The 23,107-nt window shown below is 38.0% G+C and overlaps 2 protein-coding genes across 2 annotated transcripts; one reads left to right on the top strand and one right to left on the bottom strand.

Moving 5' to 3' along the window:
* Window positions 1-590: 590 nt before the first annotated feature.
* On the bottom strand, window positions 591-3,461 carry LOC131064006 (pentatricopeptide repeat-containing protein At2g13600). Its single transcript, XM_057998017.2, has 2 exons — window positions 2,991-3,461; window positions 591-2,885 (listed from the first exon to the last, which is right to left on the bottom strand). The coding sequence occupies exons 1-2, from the start codon at window positions 3,142-3,144 to the stop codon at window positions 1,189-1,191; spliced, it is 1,851 nt and encodes a 616-aa protein (XP_057854000.1). The 5' UTR covers window positions 3,145-3,461; the 3' UTR covers window positions 591-1,188.
* Window positions 3,462-4,114: 653 nt separating this feature from the next.
* Window positions 4,115-6,773, top strand: LOC131064007 (pentatricopeptide repeat-containing protein At1g11290, chloroplastic-like). Its single transcript, XM_057998018.2, has one exon. The coding sequence runs from the start codon at window positions 4,489-4,491 to the stop codon at window positions 6,331-6,333; it is 1,845 nt and encodes a 614-aa protein (XP_057854001.2). The 5' UTR covers window positions 4,115-4,488; the 3' UTR covers window positions 6,334-6,773.
* Window positions 6,774-23,107: the final 16,334 nt, after the last annotated feature.

The following is a 23,107-nucleotide window of genomic DNA, read 5'->3' on the forward strand; positions in this document are numbered from 1 at the left end:
CCTAAGGCGACTGGTGTTTTTCAACACAGGATGCAGGGCTTTGTTTTGTAATGTTGGACTTATGAATCGAAAGCTTCCATGTTTGCCGACCCATTCTTGAGTTCTTGTGCATTTCTGAGTTTGCATCCGATTGATCCGAGTTGTTTAACTTGCATTGATTTGCATTCCACATTAGGCAACTTCGCAACATTGAATTTTGCATTGTTAGGCGACATCAGAGTTCTGGGGGTACAAGAAGGCGTAGTTTGGTTTGGGTTTCTGCAGGCCTTTGCACACCTGCGAGGTCCAAATCCAGTGCTGCGCGGATCTCAACTTTGAAGGTCCGTTACAATTTCCATGCACATTAAATTTACATAAACAATCTTTTGACTTCTTGCACTTCCCGTTGCATTGAAAGGTTGGAGTAGGGAGCTATGACGGATTCTCTTCTCACAATATCCAATTATTGGATTAATTTTAAGTCCCTTCTCACATTTTCTGCTAATGACCTACTTTAATATTAAATTCAAGCATTCCTCTCCTTTCAAATTTCCCATTGCTCCACTTCTTCCTCCAGCTTTTCATTCGAGAGCTTCACAAGCTACCTAAAAAGTAGTTGAATTTCTTTACTGCTCCACAGATACAACACGCCTCTAAAAGATGCCCTATCACTATATCTAGGCAATGATGCATACCCTACATATGATTTCATTAAGTCAGAGCATACTCTAGTTTTCTAAACACTTAAAAAACATTTCTTAAAAACTGAAAATAAGATTGAGTTCTCCCTACCTCTGCAAGTTTGACCCGATAAACAATCTATGGTGCAAGCCTGTTTTTCTAGCTTGCTTCACTTAGCATCGCCAATAATCTCCACGAGAACATCATTCATATTTGAAATAAAGGAAACAGTTTGGATTTCTCACGAAAAAATCTCTTGCAACAATCGCAGTTAAAACTTGTTGCAGTGTGGCAGTCAACAGAGACTTGAAGGTTCTTAACAACCCTAACAGTTCTTTCAGGTGACATGTTTGATAACCAAAGTGCAATTGCCAGCTTCTCAATGTGGTGGAAGGGGAATAATTATTTGTTCTCCACATCATTCACTACATCATGAATCTGGGAAACCCCGCTGCCTTCTTCTCCCAGTAAAATTTTCCCATCTTTACATAGATATCCCGAACCTGTTGATGTTTACCTATCTCTTACTCAAAAAGCATGGATCATTTTGTGGACTTCAATCCAACTACATCCAGGAATCTTTTTGATTCCTCTATCTTTCATCAATCTCCTTACCTTTTGAACATCACCCCACCTACCCACTTCTGCATAAATGTCTGACAGAAGAACATAAGGTGAATCATTTATAGCATCCAACTCAGAAAGGAGAGTTGCTGTAAATTCACCTAATGGTAAATTTTGAAGTGATCTACAACAGCCAAGCAAACACACCCACACGACCACATCAGGTTTGATTGGCATTTTTATGATAAAGTTTAGGGCTTCCTCGAGATGGCCAGCACGTCCAAGAAGGTCAACCATGCATACATAATGATCCATTGTAGGTACAATACAATAAAAGTCACTCATTGTAATGAAGTATTTACAGCCCTCATCCACTAGCCCTATATGGCTGCATGCAAATAAAACACAAACAAAGCATACATGGTCAGGGTAGGTTCTAGAGTTCTTCATTAGTTCAAAGAGTTTGAGAGCATCCTTTCCATAGCCATGCATTGCATACCCTGAAATCATCGAGGTCCATGAAACCACATCTCGTAAGGAGATTGAGTCAAACAACTCACGCGCCTTCTGCATGCTTCCACATTTTGCATACATGTCTATCAAAGCACTCCCAACTACATCCAGCAAAAGTCCACTTTCGATTATGTGTTGATGGATGTACATGCCCTGTTTCAAAGCTCCCATTTTGGCACAAGCTGGGAGGATGCTGCAAAAAGTGCATTGATCAGGTTGCACACCTGATTGTTGCATTTGCTTATAAACATGTAAGGCTTTTTCACCGAACCCATTATTTGCATATCCAGCAATGATAGCATTCCACGAGACTAAGTTTCGTTCAGGCATTTCTTCAAAAAGCCTTGAAGCCTCATCAATATTGCCATTGTGTGCATAACCTGCAATCATTGCATTCCATGAGGCCACATCATGTTGAGACATTTTGTCAAACAGTTCGCGTGCCTTCTGTATATTCCCGCACTTCGCATACATGTCTATGAGGGCGTTCCCTATTAAAACATTCCTTGACAACTCACTTCTGCTTATGGTATAATGGATCTCCATACCTTGCTCTAAAGCTCCCATTCTGGCACAGGCTGGGAGGATGCTGGCAAAGGTGCCCTGATCAGGTTGGACTTGCGCTAGTTGCATTTGCTTAAACATCTCCAGGGCTTTCTCAGAAAATCCGTTCTGCACGTATCCAGCAATAATTGCATTCCATGAAACCACATCTGCTTGAGGCATTTCATTAAACAGCCTTAAAGCCTCCACAAGAACACCATTTTGAGCATATCCGGCAATCATAGCATTCCATGAGACAACATCTCGTTTGGGAAATTTGTCAAACAATTTTCGTGCCTCACGTATCCTTCCACATTTTGCATACATATCTATCAGGGCGTTTCCAATCACAACATCGGACAAAAACCCACTTTTTATTATTCTTTCATGGATGTCCATACCCTGCTGCAAAGCTCCCATTTTGGCACAAGCTGGAAGAATGCTGGCAAAGATGAACTGATCAGGTGCGACACCTGTTTTCTGCATTTGATGAAAGAGTGCCAATGCCTCTTGAGGAAGCCCATGTTTTCTGTAAGCCGCAATTATCACATTCCATGACATCGTATCTCGTTCTGTCATGCGATCGAAAATCTTCCGAGCATCCACTAGACGTTCACACTTGACATACATGTTAATAAGTCTATTTTGAAAAAGTGTACACTTCGAAAATGTAAATTCCCTGTTAGTGACCAAAGAGTGGATTAACTTACCCTCTGAAAGCGCGTTCCTTGCAACGTAGCTCTGCAATAGTAGAAGATTTGTTGAATTATTCGCAGCCGGGCTGTAAGTATTAAGAAGAATGTGTATTGCCTCCTTCAAGCGGCCCTGTTTAGAAAATGTTCTGACATGGGCAACGGATGGCATTGTACAATTTCAGCGAGGTGAACGTTGTCATTCATTCAACCACAATAAAACAGAGTCATCCTCGTCCTCCTGAGAACCATCCATCTCTCAAAATTGGTTGTAGAGAAGACAAGTGCATGCCTGTCACTTCTAACCCTTGTTTTTATGGTGTTAGCTTTATATGCCACACATCCAAACTCGAGCTTAAATCCATCGCATTGTCCTGTTTCAAATATTTGGTTCGAAATACTCTTAACTCAGTTTATCAGAGCATTTGCTCATTCTTAATTAGATTCACTTGCAGTTCTGTTTTCTACGGGTTCACAACCATACCTTGTCCCTTTGGTTTCGCGTATTGTCTATCGAGCACTCTGGATACATATTTGGTAATTAATTATTAATTAATTGAAATTTAGTATTATGATACAGTGTGAATTTAAATTAATTAATAATAAATAGGGTCAAATGGGTATAATAGATATTGTCTTAATTAAAGACATAAATTTTTCACATTCTATAATGTTAGCTTGAATATTTTTTATTAGATTATGCAAAAAAATAATTCTTATTAAAATTCAGTGATCAAAGACAAAAGATTTTGTTTTACTTTATAACTAAAATTTTATTATTTTCACACTAAATATTTTAGAATATGATAGTTATTCATCATCAATACACTAAAATTATTCAATTGTATAGAATTTTAATATTGATTTTTAGTGTCATGTAATTTTTCTTACAAAGAGATCACAGCTTAGGATGAGCATTTTTTTTCATGTAGCTTAAAATTGTGCTAATTAGACCAAAGCATGAGCATGGTTCTATCCTAAAACCTTAGATTCTCAAATCATGATGATCTCAAGTCTCTAGTATTATATCCATTTCAACTTGCTCTTCTACCCTGTCCACTTAAACTAGAACTATTCTCCACACGAAATTCAAATCCACATAACAAAATAGATTTTTAGTCGTCCAATCCTCTAATAATCCACTTCCATATTATACAAATCTAAACATACCATACCATTTTTTATGGAGAATAGTCATTCCTTCCCCCTACTTTCTCTCTCATTCACATCGCACGGGCAAGATGCAAGCTTTACCTTAAAAGGAAAATACACCACGAGGTAGCAATTAGCTCAGAATCAATACCATTGAATTTGTGAGTTTGAATACTGCGAGTTTTTCGAAAACACTCAGAGTTCAGGGAAATCAACAGAGTCAGACTAGGCATTATTTGGCAGAAACTGTTCACACAAAACAAAGAAGCCTCAGTGAAATACGTTAAAAAACATATCAGATAATTGAGTAGGAAAGAGCCATACAAATTCTGTCTACTAAATGAAAAAACGTAATTTGAATTAAATGCATTTTCATAATTGTGAAAAAATTGCAAGCTTTATTCAACAAACTGCCAATTCTAAACTCAAACAGTTAATTCAAGCGGGGTTACGAAATAATGAAAGTTCATATAGCATGGTTGCAGACACCTATGGCGCTCTCTTGCAGGCATGTGGAGACAAGAAATCCATCGTACAAGGCAAGCATCTCCACGCTGAAATTCTCAAATGCGGATATCACCGAAATGCTTTCGTGGGTTGTAAGCTTGTGAGTATGTATGCATTGTGTGGACAACTTACGGATGCAAACCAAGTGTTTGACCAAATGCCTGAGCAAAATCTTTTTGCCTGGAATTCCATGATCAAAGGATACGTTACATATGTGCAGTTTGAAAATGCTCTTAAACTTTATTACCGGATGCGAAGTGAAGGTATATCCCCAGACAAGTTCACTTTTCCCCCTGTTATCAAGGCTTGCACCAGCCTAAGTGATCTGCAACAGGGCAAGCAAATCCATAAATACATACTCCAAAACGGGTTTGAGTCGGACGTATATGTTGGTGGTTCTCTCATAGACATGTATATGAAATCTGGCGGAGTTGACTTTGCACGCCAAATCTTTAACAGAATGGCTGAACGAGATATAGTCTCATGGACGGCGATGATTACAGGATTTGCCCAGAATGGATATGCTGATGAAGCTCTGAATACATTCTGCCAAATGCAGTTGGCAGGATTCAGACCAGATTCGGTCACGGTAGCGAGTATTCTGCCTGCTACTGCACACATACTGGCCCTGAGACAGGGGAAGGAAATTCACAATTTTGTTATCAGGAATGCATTCGAATCAGATGAATTTGTAGGAAGTGCACTTGTCGACATGTATGCAAAATGTGGGCGTATAAAGATTGCACGTCGTCTGTTTGACAAAATGTCTCGTAGATCAGTAGTGGCATGGAATGTGATAATTGCAGGATATGGAATTCATGGCCTTGGCAATGAAGCCCTTTCATTATTTAGGAAAATGCAGCTTGAAATTGTGAGGCCTGACCGATTCACATTCACTGCTGTTCTGTCTGCCTGTCGCCATGCAATTCTAGTTAATGAAGGCCAGGAATGTTTCAATTGCATGGTGGAAGACCATTGCATTGAACCCCAGATGGAGCATTATGTTGGCATGGTAGATCTTCTTGGACGTGCTGGCCACCTGGAGGAGGCATACAATTTTATCCAGAATATGCCTACAGAACCAAATGCCATTGTATGGGGTGCCTTGCTTGGTGCTTGCAGAATTCATTCCAACGTAGAGCTAGGTGTAACTGCAGCAAAACATCTTTTTGAGATGGAACCTGAAAACACTGGAAATTATATATTGCTGTCAAACATCTATGCAGAAGCCGGAAGATGGGATGGTGTTGCAAAAATTAGAACAATGATGAGAGATGGGGATTTGAAAAAGAAGCCAGGATGCAGCTGGATTGAGGTTAAGAATAGATTTCATACATTTTTCGGAGGTGACAGATCACATCAAGATTCAGAAATAATATATTCGACACTGCAGAGCTTGCATAAACTGATGAGGGATTCAGGGTATGTACCTGATACTAAATATGAGTTGCATAATGTGGAGGAAGAAGAGAAAGAAGCCGAGCTTAGCACCCACAGTGAGAAACTCGCCATTGTTTTTGGGCTTATTAGTACATGCCCAGGGACAACTATTCAAATCACCAAAAATCTTCGAGTTTGTGGTGATTGCCACCATGCTATTAAGTTCATGTCCAAACTTGTTGGCCGAGAAATTATAGTGAGGGACATTCTTCGTTTCCATCATTTCACAGGAGGAGTCTGTTCATGTGGGGATAATTGGTAAGACTAGTGATAATAAATGTTATTCCCAGCTGCCACATGTACAATCCGTTGTGTATTGCTTCTTTAACTGCTACAGAAGCCGGCATAAGTCCAGCAAAGTAACATCTTGCATTACAGGCAGTCTTACAGGTCTCTTGTTACTTTGTTACTTGCTTCTTACAAAGATGACTGGGACTTAGTTTTAAAAACCAAACAGTACTTGGCAGACTCGTGAGCCAATCTGGGCCGGGGAGTAACTTTTGCCGGATTTCCCGCAGATATTTTTTTGGTTCGGCACGAGTCTGAGCCGAAAGCTCTGCAAATATGAATACAAAGAAGTTATAATCGATGATACCATTAAGATACAGAGTAATACCATTCGTCTTATCATCTTCTCTGTGAAGTATTGTCAGATAATCTGCGTGCTTGTTCGCACTTCCCATTATTTTCATTTTTATTGAACATTCATTTGGCATTGACATTCTATAATACAAACCAAACACGTGCATAGCTTATCATAACGGACTCCGCAATTCAAAATTTTGACTGTGATTTGAGATTTTAGTAAAATTCGGCAAATAAAGATATAATCATCTAAAAATTAGAAATTAGTACATTTAAGAATATATAAATATTTTAATCAATTTGTTACAATTCATAGTTTATATATGTCATGCAAGGTTCAAATACTTAAAATTCACACTTTCTAAGTTTCAAATTTAAATGTTGTATAAAAATATAAATAACTAGTATATAAAATATAGGTAAATTATTTTGAGAGTTATCTTATAGTAGAAGAGAATTGAGGATTGCAACAATATTATTATTATACAAGAGTTTCAAAAATATGGATAATAATAGAGTTGATTTTATTGATTTTTCCCTTTTAAATATTATGGCACGCTTCCACTATCAGTGGAATGTAGCGGTTTCATATAGTTGGAGACAAGTGGCGAGGGTTCTATTTTAATTGGAGTAATAAAATAACACCTCCACAAAAACCAAAAGATGGCATATTTCATGCATTTACACGTCATTTGCATGTCAATTTTTTTCAAAATTGAATATTTGTGTTATGGACATTTTGATGTCATTGTAGATGCCTCTCGGCATAACTAGTATACTTATATTTAAAAAATACATGTAAAATATGCCTAGAGATATCTTATAATAGAAGAGAATCATTTGTAAAATAAATGTTCTTCTAAAATACTAAACACCAAGAATACAAATCTATTCAAGTCCTGCATGCAAAAAGCTATGAATCTAGCTGGAGACAAGTGGCGAGGGTTCTATTTTACTTGAAGTAATAAAATAACACCTCCACAAAAGCTGAAACATGGCATATTTCATGCATTTACCCATCATTTGCATGTCAAATTGTTTCAAAAATAGATTTTTGTTTACAGACATTTTGATGTCATTATAGATGCCTCTCGGCATAACTCGACATAATAATTGTATATTTGATAACATATGTCATCAAATGAAATCTACATCTTCTTCCTCCTCCTAGTATTAGTACTTTCAAGCTTCAAATTAGAAAGGAAATCGAAGTTATTATGAGTGTTTAATGATTCCTAATTATGACTTTTGTTGTTGTTGTTTTTTTTTCCATCAAAGTGGACAAAGCCACTAAACTTATATTAATATATAAAAAGTGTTTTGATACAAAATAGCTTCCTGATACAACAACTAGGAAGGCAGCCAAACACTAGTGTAAGAAACCCAACCAATACATGGAGAACCTAAGAAAAAGAGAGAAACCACCCAACCAACCCCCAAATTGACATAACCACTTTGCATACACTATCCATGAGTAAAAAAAGAGCACCAATTAGCCCAAAGAAGAGCCTGGATCAGAGAAGCCCAAACCACTATCTAGCCACCAATTACTAGAACCAATCTTAAGTGGCGAATAGCAATCTTCATCCACTGCAGGAACCAAATCCACATGAGCAACCAAATCGGACCCATCTAATAAAGAATCATGTTCAACAAGTGCAAAATTGACATCATCCCCTTCAAAAGAATCCACAACTTGAATCGGGGGCACGACCAAAAGATCAGAACTGTCACAGTTTTGAGGATGAGCCAAAAGGGTGACTTTGTTGTTGTTGTTGTTCCTCTCTTCAGTTGGATGATATTTCCCTTGGCAAACATGATTTTGACCTTGTCTAAATTGTGTCTTGGGATCATTTTACTTGATATTGGCCTTTTCCCTGATCATAGAAGGATGATGCAAGCAATCTTAGCCCTAGAAATGTCTCACTTGTCAACCCTTTCAATTTAGACCCTTGAATCTTCAAAAACATATGGACTACTTGATGCTAGTGTTTGTGTTCAATTTCAAAAAGTACGTAAGTGATTTTGATGTAGGAGCATCCTAGAGGACCTTATTGTATCTTATCACATCAGCTAAATTCTCTCTATGGATTGGAATGGAGATAGTATGGGAAGTCTACTACAACATATTAAGGTGGCAGTGGCTAGGGACATTGTCTGAAAGTTCTCTTTACTAGAAGTTTGCTTAGTCAAGCGCTTAGAACCCTGACCCAAGAATGATAGTGTGTAGAACCACTTCATACCTTGCGGAGCTTGAACAACACATCACACAAGTGATATGGTTCTTGGCAACACCTAGAGGGATCTATGCCCTGCATCAACATCCGACATTTCTCCATCTACCTCGAGCCAACATACACGTTTCATTGAATATTAGGCTAGGGGCTTAGCTAAGGCCAACTCAACTCACTTCTAATGCTTGAAGCTAGTAAATAATCACTTTCTTGGATTTGTAGGATGTAACTTTCATAGTTAGGTGTTATGAGATTAGGATGTAGAACTCATTTTATGCATGTTATTTGTAATAAGTCCATGGCAACCTATGTGCCTGCATGTGGGGCCGATGGGGCCTGATGTAATTTGCATATGGGAAGACCTGTGAGCATGTATATTTTATGTTCTCAATTAATAAAGTTTAATATTTCACTAAATCAATTGTCTTATGTTGAACTTGGTTGTAAGGTTGGACAATCCATTTTGGACCCTCCATCCTTGATTGCATCAAGTGGCATCAAAACAAGGTTTAGATCCTTTGGGAGCATGTGTTCTAGAAGACGCTAGTGTGAACAGATCCCCAATCTGAGGTAGATTATGGGTGTTATCAAGCAAGCATTGAATTGGGATAGTTGCAACCCTATAGCTAGATTGCCAACCTGAGGCAGTTGTACCTAATCTAAAGGAAAGCTTAAATTAAGGAGGATGACTATGATGGCCAATTTCACCAAAAAGATAGAGGAAATGAAGGACATGATGAGGGAAATGAAGAACTAGTTGGATGTGATGGAGGAGTATGGCAGAAAGGACATAAACCCTAGACCAAAGGAGAAGAGTGACAATGACAAGTTGAGGATCTTGAAACAACATGAGGAGATCCAAGAGGAAGAAGAGTCAGACCAAATCAAGATGATGAAGGCTATCTCCAATATTGGGAAATGGCCAAGGATAGAGATCCTGAACTATGCCAAAAGTTTGAATTCGAAGGAACTAATTCACTAAATAAATGAAATGGAAGAATATTTTGAATATGAAGAAGTTGAGGATCTGAAATGAGCTAGATTTATAAAAACTAAATTGAAGGGACATGTTTCTATCTGGTGGAAAGAAGTGCAATTGGATAGAAACCAAAGAGGGAAGGAACAAATCACAAAATGGAAGAGGATGGTGAAACTGAAGATTCAATTCATCCTTGCTGACTATGAGCTAGAAATGTTGAACAAGATTCAAAACTTGAGGCAAAGGGAGAAGATAGTAAAGGAGTACATAGAACAGTTCCACAAAATGATCATAAGGACTATGCATAGTGAAATGAGAAGGGATAAGGTGGCATAGTATATCAATGGTCTTTGAACCAATTTCCAAGAGGAATTGGGCTTGGTCAAGATGACTACCACGGAGAAAGCCTACCAATTTTCACTAAGGGTAGATGAAAAGATGGCTAGAAGGTCAGAGAAAATGTCAAGAAATGGGAACTAGAGGATTCTAGAAGATTGGTGACAACACAAATAAACGAGGCCATACACTAAATGAAACTGAGGAAAGAGCCCTTACTAGAAGTAGGAATGAAGACCTTGGGAAGATTCCTACTGCAATAGGAGGGAAGGTGAAGATCGCTATCATGATGATGGATACAAATGGAATGAAAGAAAATTTGATTAAGGAATATTCAGGGAAACCTATATCAAGTGTAGAGAAGTAGGACATGGTGCCTTTGAGTGTTGCCAAGGAAGTATAAGGAGGCAAGGAGAGCTGAGAGCGAGAGTAGAATATGCTAAGGAAGAACTTGATAGATCATCCGACTCCATGGGATATCTGAGAAAGGGAAAACCATTGGTCATGAGAAGAGCTCTACTATAGATGAAGGTCAAGGAGAAACCAACATAGAGGACAAGCCTATTATGGATAAGGTGCAAGTTAGGAGGAAAATGTTGTAATGTGATAATTGACAACGATGACACAAACAATTTGATCTCAAAAGAGAGGGCCTAGAAATTGAACTTGAAGAGGATGAAACAATTGAACCTATACAACATTACTTGGATTCAAGATTATCACAAAATCTTGGTAAGTGAACAATGTCTTGTCAAATGTCACATTGGATCATATAAGGGATGAAGTACTGTGTGATATCATGCCAATGGATGTCTTCCATTAGTTGTTGGGGAGACCTTGTCAGTATGATAGGAGGGCTATACATAATGGGAGAAGGAATACCTACTTTATAGCCCTGAATAGTTAGAAACATATTTTGATTACTCTAAAGTAAAAGCTAAAGAAGGTGGTACACAATAATGCCAGAATCTGTTTGGTAGATGGAAGGAAGTAACTAGAGAGGTTGAAGCATGAGAATACTTGTTTTGTGCTCATTCCAAGGAACTGTGGTAGTAAGGACTCAAGGAGTACCACTGCATAAGGATAGGAATTGCCATGGAAGGTCTTAGAGTTTCTAAAGGAATATCATCATATCGAGCTACATCAAATCTTGTTTTAGCATAGAATAACTTTTAGATGAATAACTTACTAGCTTTATAAGTAAGTCTCAATGTCATGCTAGAGTTAATAAGTTTTGATATCCTCTAGTTCGTTATTGCACTATATAATTTATGAAAATAGAACTTGGTAGAACATAAGATCAAGATAAACTTTCATACCAACATTGGAATATGAAATCACCTAGATGAGTGATTTTTTATTTGACTTACTCTTGTGAAAGAGAGTCAAATGATACTTCTAGGGATTATATTCCTTCGCTACTATGGAAAGTGAATGAACTATGGAGATATGTCGAAGTGATGTAAAAATATAATTAAGGTATGAAGAAAATAAACACTCAATTTGATGCAAATGATTGTCAGGTAATAATTAATGTTGTAATAGACATAGAAATGGATAGGGAATCTGATTGTGCACTCGTGACTAAAATTTGATGCTAATCTACTAGGAATAGGGCACTAGAATGTCTTGGTCTTCTGAGATTGAGCTGTTGTCAGAAAATATGGAACTTGAAGTTGTTTGGAATATACCCTTGAAAACTGGTGTAGAATCTTGAGGACCAGGGTGCCCTAGTGCCTTGGTCCTAGGACAAGGGTGCCCTAGAACCCTAGTCCTTAAAAACCTAGTCCAAATTTTGGGATTGGGTCTTTATTAGGTTCCTGATGCTATTTGAGCTCTTCTGACTTAGTTAGGTACCTATTGATAACTCAATGATGAATGATAAGAACCAAACTGGTACTAAGAGGAGGGGGTGAATCAGTCAAGTAGAAATCTTTCCTTAAACCGGTTAGACAATAGACTCTGCAAATGACTGACAAACAGTAACACTGGTCTGAAACAAAGTACAACCGGTAAAGCTAAGAATGACTGTGACAAGCATTAACCGGTTAATCACTTAGCTTTCCACTCAACTTAATACTACACTTCCATTTCACCCTTATCCATGAACAAGTAATCTATCATCAGAAATATAATAACAGCTAGTTCAACATGATTTACCTTCAGACACAAATCACTTAAACCATCACATGAAAAACACCACACATGACACACATATTTTTCACGTGGAAACCCAACTGGGAAAAACCAAGGTGGGGATGAATACCCACAAGCTATTTTTTGAACTCTTTAGAAGTCCGCTTTGTTAGGAGCTTAGTCCAGTTAAAGACTATTACAACAAGTTCGAACTGATCCTATTAGGGATCACCCGGTTAAGGGATAGCTAAATACTGGGTTAAGGGTTAAACCCTGTTAGAGGTTACCTTGTTAGAGGATTTCAAGAACTCAATGAATTTGAGTCACCTTGTTAAAGGATTTACAACAAGCTAGTTAAAGCTACTCGGTTAAGGGATTTTCCAACTGTTGAAGTGATTAAAGATCAACAGGTATTACAATGATCTAATAATAGCACTCAATGCCAATGTAGATCCGCTTCAGTTCCTTCCTTCTGCACACACACTATGCAGGTATCAATCCTCTTATCTCATCTAGTTTGGCAAGAATCACGTATCTCTGCACTTAGATACACACACACCATTTGCTAACAACCTTAGTATGAAACACAACATCGACCTTATAGGAAATAGATAGGTCGGTAGCATAAACCCTAAACCCTAAACATTTAGGTTAAGCAATTTGATCGGTCCAATCCTGACCATTGAACACTTTGCATTTGAATACAATGATCTTGAATGGATCTCAAGACACTCTCCATCGTTCGTTCTTCACTGCTTCATGGAGGCAATAACCCATCATGCATTCTCCACCATTTACAGGGACTTCGCACATTCTCGAGGTAGATAGGATCAATCTCCTTCATGCAAGATCCTTCACACGCACAAGGCTGGCGTGGTGACACGATCCGATCTTCATTACAATTCTAACTCATCACATGATGTCATCGGTTGAATCACACGGGTTTGGAACACTTTAACCAGAAACCTCGAAGCTAAGACTACCACATTCATGTACCGATTCACATTTCATCATACCGGTTCACTTGGACAAACATACCGCTTCACCTATTGCTCAAATACCATTTTACACCATCATACTGATTCTCTTTGCTAGCAGCTTAGCTCCAATATACCGGTTCACTTGTTTGCACATATACCGGTTCACCACATTATACCGGTTCACTTTTCAGCATATTGTCGGTTCACTCTCCAACATATTGACATCAATGACAACATAATATCATCATGTCAACATACTCTACACAAATGCCAACAATCTCCCCCTTTGGCATTGATGGCAATATACAAAGATATCACTTAGCATCACATCTTCTGTAGCAGATATCTTCTCTGCTTCACATCTTCTCCCCCTTTGACAACAATGCCAAAATGGAGGCACAAATTTTCCTATTCCACTATGTTGCTCCCCCTGAGGAGTAGCATCCTTCAACACATCAATCCTAAAAAATATTGGACACTATAATACCTGACTGATGTGGAGCACATACTTTTAGTTCACCTCTTGAAGGGGCAACACCCCTAATTCACCTCTCAAATAGGTAAATATAGCCTTTGGTAGAGGCTTGGTGAATATGTCTGCTAACTGCTCCTTACTGGAAACATGTTCCAATACAACCTCCTTATTCTGAACCTTCTCCCTCAAGAAATGATACTTGAGCTCAAAGTGCTTGGTTCTAGCATGCAAAACCGGATTCTTGGAAATGTTAATTGCACTTGTATTGTCACAAAATATGCTTACCGGTTCAGATACAAGAACTTTGAAGCCATTCAATACATGCTTCATCCAAATAGTATGGGTGCAATTCATAAAAGCTGCAACATACTCTGCTTCTGCTATAGACTGAGAGATACAACTCTTCTTTTTACTCATCCATGAGACCAGTCTACCACCGAGGAAGAATGCACCACCAGTTGTGCTCTTCTGGTCATCTACATTACTAGCCCAATCAGCATCTGTGAACACTTTCAGATTGAAATCATTATTGTATGGATATCATAACCCATAGTCAATAGTTCCCTTCAGATATCTACGAATTTGCTTGACTACTATCAAGTGGGATTCTCTTGGGCTTTGTTGAAACCGAGCGGTAATACCCACTGCATGTGCAATGTCTGGTCTGCTATGCACTACATAATGCAGCTTACTAATCATTGATCGGTAATTCTTCTCATTTACCAATGCCGAGTCATCCTCTTTTGATAATTTACAACCAGTCACCATTAGTGTACCAATCGGTTTACTGTCTTCCATGCCAAAGGTCTTTAACACCTCTTTGACATACTTGGATTGAGTAATAAAGATTCCTTCTTTCATTTGCTGAATCTGTAGTCCAATGAAGAACTTAATTTCCCCTATGAGTGACATCTCAAACTCCTTTTTCATCTCATCTGCAAAATCATGACTCATCTTGTCATCTCCTCCAAAGATGATGTCATCAACAAATACTTCACAGATCATAATCTGATCTCCTTCTGATTTCAAATAGATATTGCTATCTTCACTTGTTCTTTCAAATCCAATCTTCACAAGATGGGAATGCAGGCGTTCATACCATGCTCTCGGTGCCTGCTTTAGTCCATACAAGGCTTTATGTAGCCTACACACCATGTCACTATCTTCTGATAGGGCAAACCCATCTGGTTGCTCTATATACACCTCCTCTTCAAGTATTCCATTTAGGAATGCAGATTTTACATCCATTTGGTATACCTTGAATCCTTTAAAAGCTGCATATGCAAGAAGCATACACACTCCTTCCAATCTTGCTACTGGAGCAAAGGTTTCTCCATAGTCTTCTCCTTCTTCTTGGGCATATCCTTTACACACTAGTCTGGCTTTGTTTCTTACCACTATGCCATCCTCATTTAGCTTGTTTCTGAAAACCCATTTGGTTCCAATGACATTTTTATGCTCTGGTCTGGGTACCAAAGACCATGTACCATTCTTCTCTATCTGGTCAAGTTCCTCCTCCATTGCCTTGATTCACTCTTCATCTTTATGTGCCTCTTTGAATGATTTAGGCTCAAATTCAGAGATCATATATGAGCTTTCTCTGACCTTTCTTCTTGTGAGAATTTCTGCATCTTTGTCTCCTATGATCTGCTTTGGATCATGATTGAGTTTGACATACCTAGGTATGTTCTTAGAAGATTCCTCTTGCTTTTCTTCTTCATCCTCATCTTCATCAGTATCAACATCCACCGGTGTAGGAGCACAATTACTGGTACTGGGCTGATTTGCAACCAGTTCCCAGAAGGTTACTACTGGTTCATCTCCTACTTACTCACTGCCGATTTCCTCAGGTTTCCCAGAGTTTTCATCAACTCTAACATTGATGCTTTCAACAATTCTCTGAGTCCTATTGTTGAAACATTTGAGAGCTTTACTCTTGGTGGAATATCCTAGGAATATTCCTTCATCACATTTTGCATCGAACTTGCTCTGATGTTCACTCCTCTTGATATAACATTTGCTACCAAACATTCTAAAGTAGCTTACCACTGGTATCTTACCGGTCCAGTATTCATAAGGAGTCATATCCTTTCCCTTTTTGATGAGTACCCGGTTCATTGTGTAGATTGCAGTGCTCACCACTTCTCTCCAAAAGGTGTGAGCAACTTTTCCTTGGATCAACATGGTTCTAGCTGCTTCAACCACAGTCCGGTTGTTTCTTTCTGCTAAGCCATTCTGTTGTGGAGTCCATGGGGCAGATAGTTGCCTCTTGATGCCATTCTCTTCACAATATTTGTTGAATTCACCGGAAGTGAATTCTCCTCGATCAGTTCTAAGGCATTTGATTCTTCTACCACTTTCCTTTTCTACCAATGCTCTGAAAGTTTTGAACTTTCCAAAGGCTTCAGACTTATCCTTCAAGAATGTGACCCACATCATTATTGAGCAATCATCTATAAGAATCATAAAATACCTATCTCCCTGCACACTCTTAGTTTTCATAGGACCACACAAATCAGTATGCACAAGATCAAGTAAGTTGTCAGCACTGAAAGATTTACCTTTGAAGGTTGAGGAAGATATTTCCCCCAGTTGACATTCTCTACACAAACGATTTTCCAGTTTGCTTAGCATCGACAGTCCTCTAACTGCCTTGATCTTACTGGCCTTTATTATGTTATCAAAGTTTACATGGCAGAGTCTCCTATGCCATATCCATCTATCATCAAACTTAGCCATAAGACATGTACTTATATTTGCATTTAGCTGAAACAAGTTACCTTTGGTTTGCATATCGGTGGCCACCAATTCACTATTATTTCCTTTGATTCTTCATACTCCATTTTGAATTTCAGAGTGAGTCCACTGTCATTCAGCTGGGCAACACTCAATAGATTGTGTTTGAGACCTTCCACCCAATACACATTGTCAGCACTACTCTTTCCATTTAGAGAGATGGGCCCTCTTCCTCTGACCATACATGGTGCATCATTACCAAAGCGAACCACACCACCATCATATACTTCCAAAGATAGAAACTTGCTTCGGTCACTAGTCATATGGTGAGAATAGCCACTGTCAATAATCCACTCATTGGCATTATCAAAGTGGGAGACAAGAGCCTTCTTTCCTGACACATCTTCCTTTACTGCAACAAACACAATATCTCCATTTTCTTCATCTTCTGATTCCTCATCTGTGACACCTTCATCAACTGCTACAAAACAATTTCTCCGGTTTCCTCCTTTGAATTTCTTGAATCTTTCCGGTTTGTCCTTGTTGTCACCATTAGGACAGTTTATAGCAATATGTCCTATCTTGTTACAAGAAAAGCATTTCAAAGGGAGCTTACCTCTGTATTTACCGGTTCCCTTAGGAAGTCTCCTAGCAAGAAGAGCTTCAAATTCCATCAGAATCTCCTCATCATCCATTTCTTTGCTTTGTCTTTGTTCACCGCTGGTGCTTGCTTCTTTTCCTTTTCTAGATGGTGCAGCAGAAGCTCTAAAAGTTGATTCAATCTTTTGAACATTGCCATCAAAACTATTTAGCTCATAGGCTATCAATTTTGCAATGATGGAGTCTAGGGATACCTTAATCTTGTCTATTGATCTCAACTCCTGAATAGCAGCAACCCTTATCACATAGACTAGTAATAAGGACCTTAGGACTTTACTAATAATAGTAGAGTCTTCCATTTTTCCTCCCTCATTCTTGATGTCTCCAACAATAGTCTTGATTCTTATTCCATATTGTTGAATGGTCTCACCTTCAACCATCCGCATATCTTCAAACTTCCCTCTAAGGCTTTCTTTCTTAGCTTGTTTTACATGCTCATCACTGCCATAGATATTCTCAAGAGTATCCCAAACTTCTTTGGGATTATCTTTATCCTGGACATCAATAAACTCAATGTCAGATAAGCTGCTGATTAGGGCTTCCATGACTTGCCCATTCTCCTGTATCTCTCTCTTTTGATCATCAGTGAGAGTACTGGTAGGAATAACAAAAGAATTCTCAACATAGCTCCAGTGTTGAGCACCCATGCTTCTGATGTAAATCTTCATTCTGTCCTTCCATATTTTAAAGTTATCTCTGTTGAACTTTGGACCTTCCCTCTTCATCATTACAATAGGATCTTTTCCTCAAGCAGTTAAGCTTACAAAACAGAGGACTTGGAGGACGCTCTGATACCAATTGATAACTCAATGATGAATGGTAAGTACCAAACCAGTACTGAGAGGGGGGGTGAATTAGTACAAGCATAAATCTTTCCTAAAACCGGTTAGACAACAAACTCTACAAATGACTGACAAACAGTAACACCAGTCTGAAACAGAGTACAACCGGTAAAGCTAAGAATGATTGTGACAAGCATTAACTAGTTAATCACTTAGCTTTCCAGTCAACTTAATACTACACTTCCATTTCACCCTTATCCATGAACAGGTAATCTATCATCAGAAATATAATAACAGCTAGTTTAGCATGATTTACCTTCAGACACAAATCACTTAAACAATCACATGAAAAACACCACACATGACACACAAATTTTTCACGTGGAAACCCAACTGGGAAAAACCACAGTGGGGATGAATACCCACAAGCTGTTTTTTGAACTCTTTGGAAGTCAACTCTGTTAGGAGCTTAGTCTGGTTAAAGACTATTACAACAGGTTCTGTTAGGAATTGATCCTATTAGGGATCACCCGGCTAAGGGATAGCTAAATACTGGGTTAAGGGTTAAACCCTGTTAGAGGTTACCTTGTTAGAGGATTTCAAGAACTCAATGAATTTGAGTCACCCTGTTAAAGGGTTTACAACAAGCTGGTTAAAGCTACCCAGTTAAGGGATTTTCCAACTGTTGAAGTGATTAAAGATCAACAGGTATTGCAATGATCTAATAATAGCACTCAATGCCAATGAAGATCCGCTTCAGTTCCTTCCTTCTGCACACACACTATGCAGGTATCAATCCTCTTATCTCATCTGGTTTGGCAAGAATCACGTATCTCTGCACTTAGATATACACACACCATTTGCCAACAACTTCAGTATGAAACACAACATTGACCTTATAGGAAACAGATAGGTCGGTAGCATAAACCCTAAACCCTAAATATTTAGGTTAAGTAATTTGATCTATTCAATCCTGACCATTGAACACTTTGCATTTGAATACAACGGTCTTGAATAGATCTCAAGACACTCTCCACCATTCATTCTTCACTGCTTCATGGATGCGATAACCCATCATGCATTCTCCACCGTTTACAGGGACTTCGCACATTCCCGAGGTAGATAGGATCAATCTCCTTCATGCAAGATCCTTCATGCGCACAAGGCTGACGTGGCGACATGATCTGATCTTCATTACAATGCTAACTCATCACACAATGTCATCGGTTGAATCACACAGGCTTGGAACACTTCAACTGGAAACCCTGAAGGTAAGACTACCAACCGGTAGTCCTAACACATTCATGTACCGGTTCACATTTCATCATACCGGTTCACTTGGACAAACATACCGCTTCACCTATTGCTCATATACCGTTTTACACCACCATACCGGTTCTCTTTGCCAGTAGCTTAGCTCCAATATACCGGTTCACTTGTTTGCACATATACCGGTTCACCACATTATACCGGTTCACTTTTCAGCATATTGTCGGTTCACTCTCCAACATATTGACATCAATGACAACATAATATCATCATGTCAACATACTTTGCACAAATGCCAACACCTATAACTGCACACAAGAGGAAAGAAAGGGGGTTGTGAATAAACCCCTGGTTTAAAATGAACCCTAATTGAAATAGAAATTGAACTTGGATTGAATTGGAAAGCTTGTCTTTTTAGGGCAAGGATAGATATGAAATTGAAATGCTTGAATGTAGCTGATTGTACCTTCAATAGGTGATGTAATGTTCTTATGATAAGTCCTCCATGTGTTGATGCAATAACATGATAAATCACATAAAATCCATCATGAAAACATAATATGAAGATGCCTTGATGTAGTTTGTTTCTTCTTGAGTCAGATCTGCTCTTGAGGAAGAAGAATTGCTCTTGACTTGGAGGATAATGTTAGCATAAGTTGTAATGTTCAAAATGAATTGGGAGAGATGCCTTATATAGGGATTTCATAAATAAAATCACCTTTAGGCCAACTTAGATTTGTGATTTATTCACATCGAGCGAGATTTAAATTAGATAGGAGTGCCAAATTATCCTCTTCAAATTCAGGGGAAAAAGTGTGGGACCATGGTGGTAGGTCACCTTGGTTCCAACAACTTTTCTTTGACTTTTGAGGAATGCAAGATAATGAGGTTCTATTGTTGATTCCAACTCAGTGGTCAAACCATAATGTACATAGATAGAAAAATGTGTCTTGGACATTAAAATTGTGGTATGATTAAGGATAAATCAAGATAAAATGATAAAGGGCACACCTAGAACTAAGGGCGCAAATAAGAATGTGATGATGTAATAAAGTGAAATAAGACCCATAATATTAATTTAAATATTAATTGATTACAATAAAGGTCCTATAATGCATAGAGGAAATGAAAATACTAAAATAGATGCTAGAGAGTGAAATTGTACACACTAATAAAGGTGTACAATTTATGATGCTACATGTACCATCTTTTCCTCATGCACCTTCATGGAGCGCTTTTGGATGTCATGCATAATGCTAGGACAAACAAATCATTTTTTTTTACCAATAAAAGCAAAAATCGGGCATAAAAACTTACATAAACAAATCAATTTTTTTTATATAACCAAGAAGAATGAAAAAAAGCGGAAAAACTTAAACGTTATGTGACTTTACATTAATTTTAATGAGGTTGTCTTTTGTTATAGTTCCAATAACTCATAACCTTTCCAAAAAATTTTGGACAAAGCTACTAAATTAACTTTCCATGCAAACGAGAGAGAGTTACTGAGTGGTAAGGACTTGGTCAAATCCCACTAGGAAACCACCACATAAAGCTCCTGGCTATAGTAAAGTGAGGTAAAAAGTAAAAAAAATAGCAGTGCTAGTCCTAGTGAAAATTGTTAAGCTTGTTAGTTTCTAGATATCAACACATGATGATTACAATGTTGGCATGATTTATGATTTTTTTGTGAAAAACTTGTCCATGAAATTTCCACTTTCCCTCCAAAAAATTTATAATCAAAGCCTCCATAATAACTTTGAGGATTTAAAAAAGGGCCACAAAGAAGAGCAACCGGTTAGTTGAGAAATCAATAATTGTGAGGATTTTTTACAAAGATCTTCCCACAAACATGGAGGTGATACCAACACAAACCCAACAAATTAATGCTCTTTTGGGGAATGATCCAATGCCTTTTGAAGCTCTAATGATGCACCTTATGAGTGTCGACAACCAACAACATGACCAAATGGATGTTATTTAATGCATGCAAGGAGAACCACCCTGATGCACTAGCCCACAAGCTACTCCATATCCTATAGTCTTGTAGTCAAGTTGAAATCAAGCCCATGGTGGCTATATTACAGTGCATACAAATATTCAAATAGTTGTTAAGAAGCAATGACCATGGCAAATGGAGGAAGTCAGTAGAATTGTCAAGAAGCATCTGACCCCACCTACAATCGTCCTCTCAGACCACAATCAAGCAACACCTGCTTCTTTGTGTGCTAAGGGAGGAAGTCAAAACAGTTATGACTAAGGTCTATGATACTGTTGCCCAACTTGTTGCCTCTATCAATATAGAAGTTCAATAGCCAAAGATGTTTCCCTTTATGTTAGAGTGTGTTTGCTTTGATTCTCCAAGACTTGTCGAATTTGCACTTTTCATGTTTGTAGACTTGGCTTAGGACATCAGTGATGAGAGTCACTTGGTCACACTCCACACTATCTTTTATTAGTGCCTTAGCCTAGGTGCACCCTTTGATGTGTTTATTGGAACCTTGGGAGTGACAATTAGATTTGTTAAGAAGACTGATTTTAGAACAAACAAGAAATGGTTCCAAGATCTCCTAGATGCAAATCTTCACTGATGTTGTCAAGCTCAATGATGAGGTCATTTCACATAAGGCTTTTGAAATGTTTATTAAATTAGCTGACACTATGTCATTGTCCTTTGCGATGCAAAATGTGAAGTTAAGTCGGTATCATGTAGTAGGATGTGGATGTAGTAGGCACCATCCTACAGATTGTTGAGGCAAAATCCCTTGAAGAGGAGACAAGGAATCTTTCCATGGAGTTTATCTTAACCCTTGCCGAGACTAGTGAACCAACAATTGAGAGAATGAGAAAACACCGACTATTGATAATCTATTTAATATTCTAATGAAAATGCTCCTCGATATTAGGGATGATCTTTCCTGGAATACAACAAATACTGAACATGAAGACGTCGACGTGTCTAGAAATTATAATATTGGTTAGAAGTCTTTGGATTAGTTAGCAATTTATCTAGGTTAACATAACATTTTGCTTGTTGCATCTAGGTGACTTCCTGTTTATTTGGCTGATCCTGATTGGCATAACTGTCATGCTACTCTCACCATTCTCGCCCTAATTGCCAGAGATTATGCTAAGGTATTTATGCTAAGACTTAGTTACTTAATTGTCAGATAAACACATATTTTTTATTATAATTTTATTGGGAAAAGATAAAACATTGAATTGATGTTTGTTGCTAAAGAGGGTTGAGTTTATGTAGAAATAAGCTAGCATCTTATGAAAGTTCATTCACACACAAAGAAAAATGAATGAGATTTGTTGATTAGTTGTACCTTGCATGATATTGACAATCGAATTAGTGTGTCTCATGGGCACTTGCAAATTAGCCACTGTATCAATTGAGGTATCCACAATCAATTGATAGTACATCATGTGAATAACCCAAAAGAACATTAATTTATGTTAGAACCATCCCTTGATAAGAATTTTAATTGCAAATGGAATGCTAATAAACTTAATGAGGAGTTTACATCTATCTCGTAGTAATATTAAAGCCATGAGACTTATATGTACTATGTAATATAAGTAACTCGTAGTATTCAAACTCGATAAATTTAAGAGTATCGATTCCAAAATTTTGAGCTAATTGCTCCCTCATTGCATTTTTTCTTTGTAAGGTAAAGCTTGCACTTTGCCCATTTAATCCATCATCTAACCAGGCCGAAAATTAGTTCAAGTTTATATGGAATAATCAATTGATCTATTCTCGAAAGGAAAGAGTAAAGTCAATAAGCGTAAACTTATTAACATGTAAACAAATCAACTGTGCATAGAGGAATAAGTCTCAATATCCTCTAGTTGGCT

The sequence above is a fragment of the Cryptomeria japonica genome, chromosome 11 (genome assembly GCF_030272615.1).
Source record: "Cryptomeria japonica chromosome 11, Sugi_1.0, whole genome shotgun sequence".
Lineage (NCBI taxonomy): Eukaryota > Viridiplantae > Streptophyta > Pinopsida > Cupressales > Cupressaceae > Cryptomeria > Cryptomeria japonica.

Coding starts and splice junctions, on each gene's coding strand:
- LOC131064006 (XM_057998017.2), bottom strand. CDS start 3,144: ATGCCATCCGTTGCCCATGTCAGAACATTTTCTAAACAGGGCCGCTTG. Junction 2,886..2,990: donor AAGGAACGCGCTTTCAGAGG/GTAAGTTAATCC, acceptor GTGAACGTCTAG/TGGATGCTCGGAAGATTTTC.
- LOC131064007 (XM_057998018.2), top strand. CDS start 4,489: ATGCATTTTCATAATTGTGAAAAAATTGCAAGCTTTATTCAACAAACT.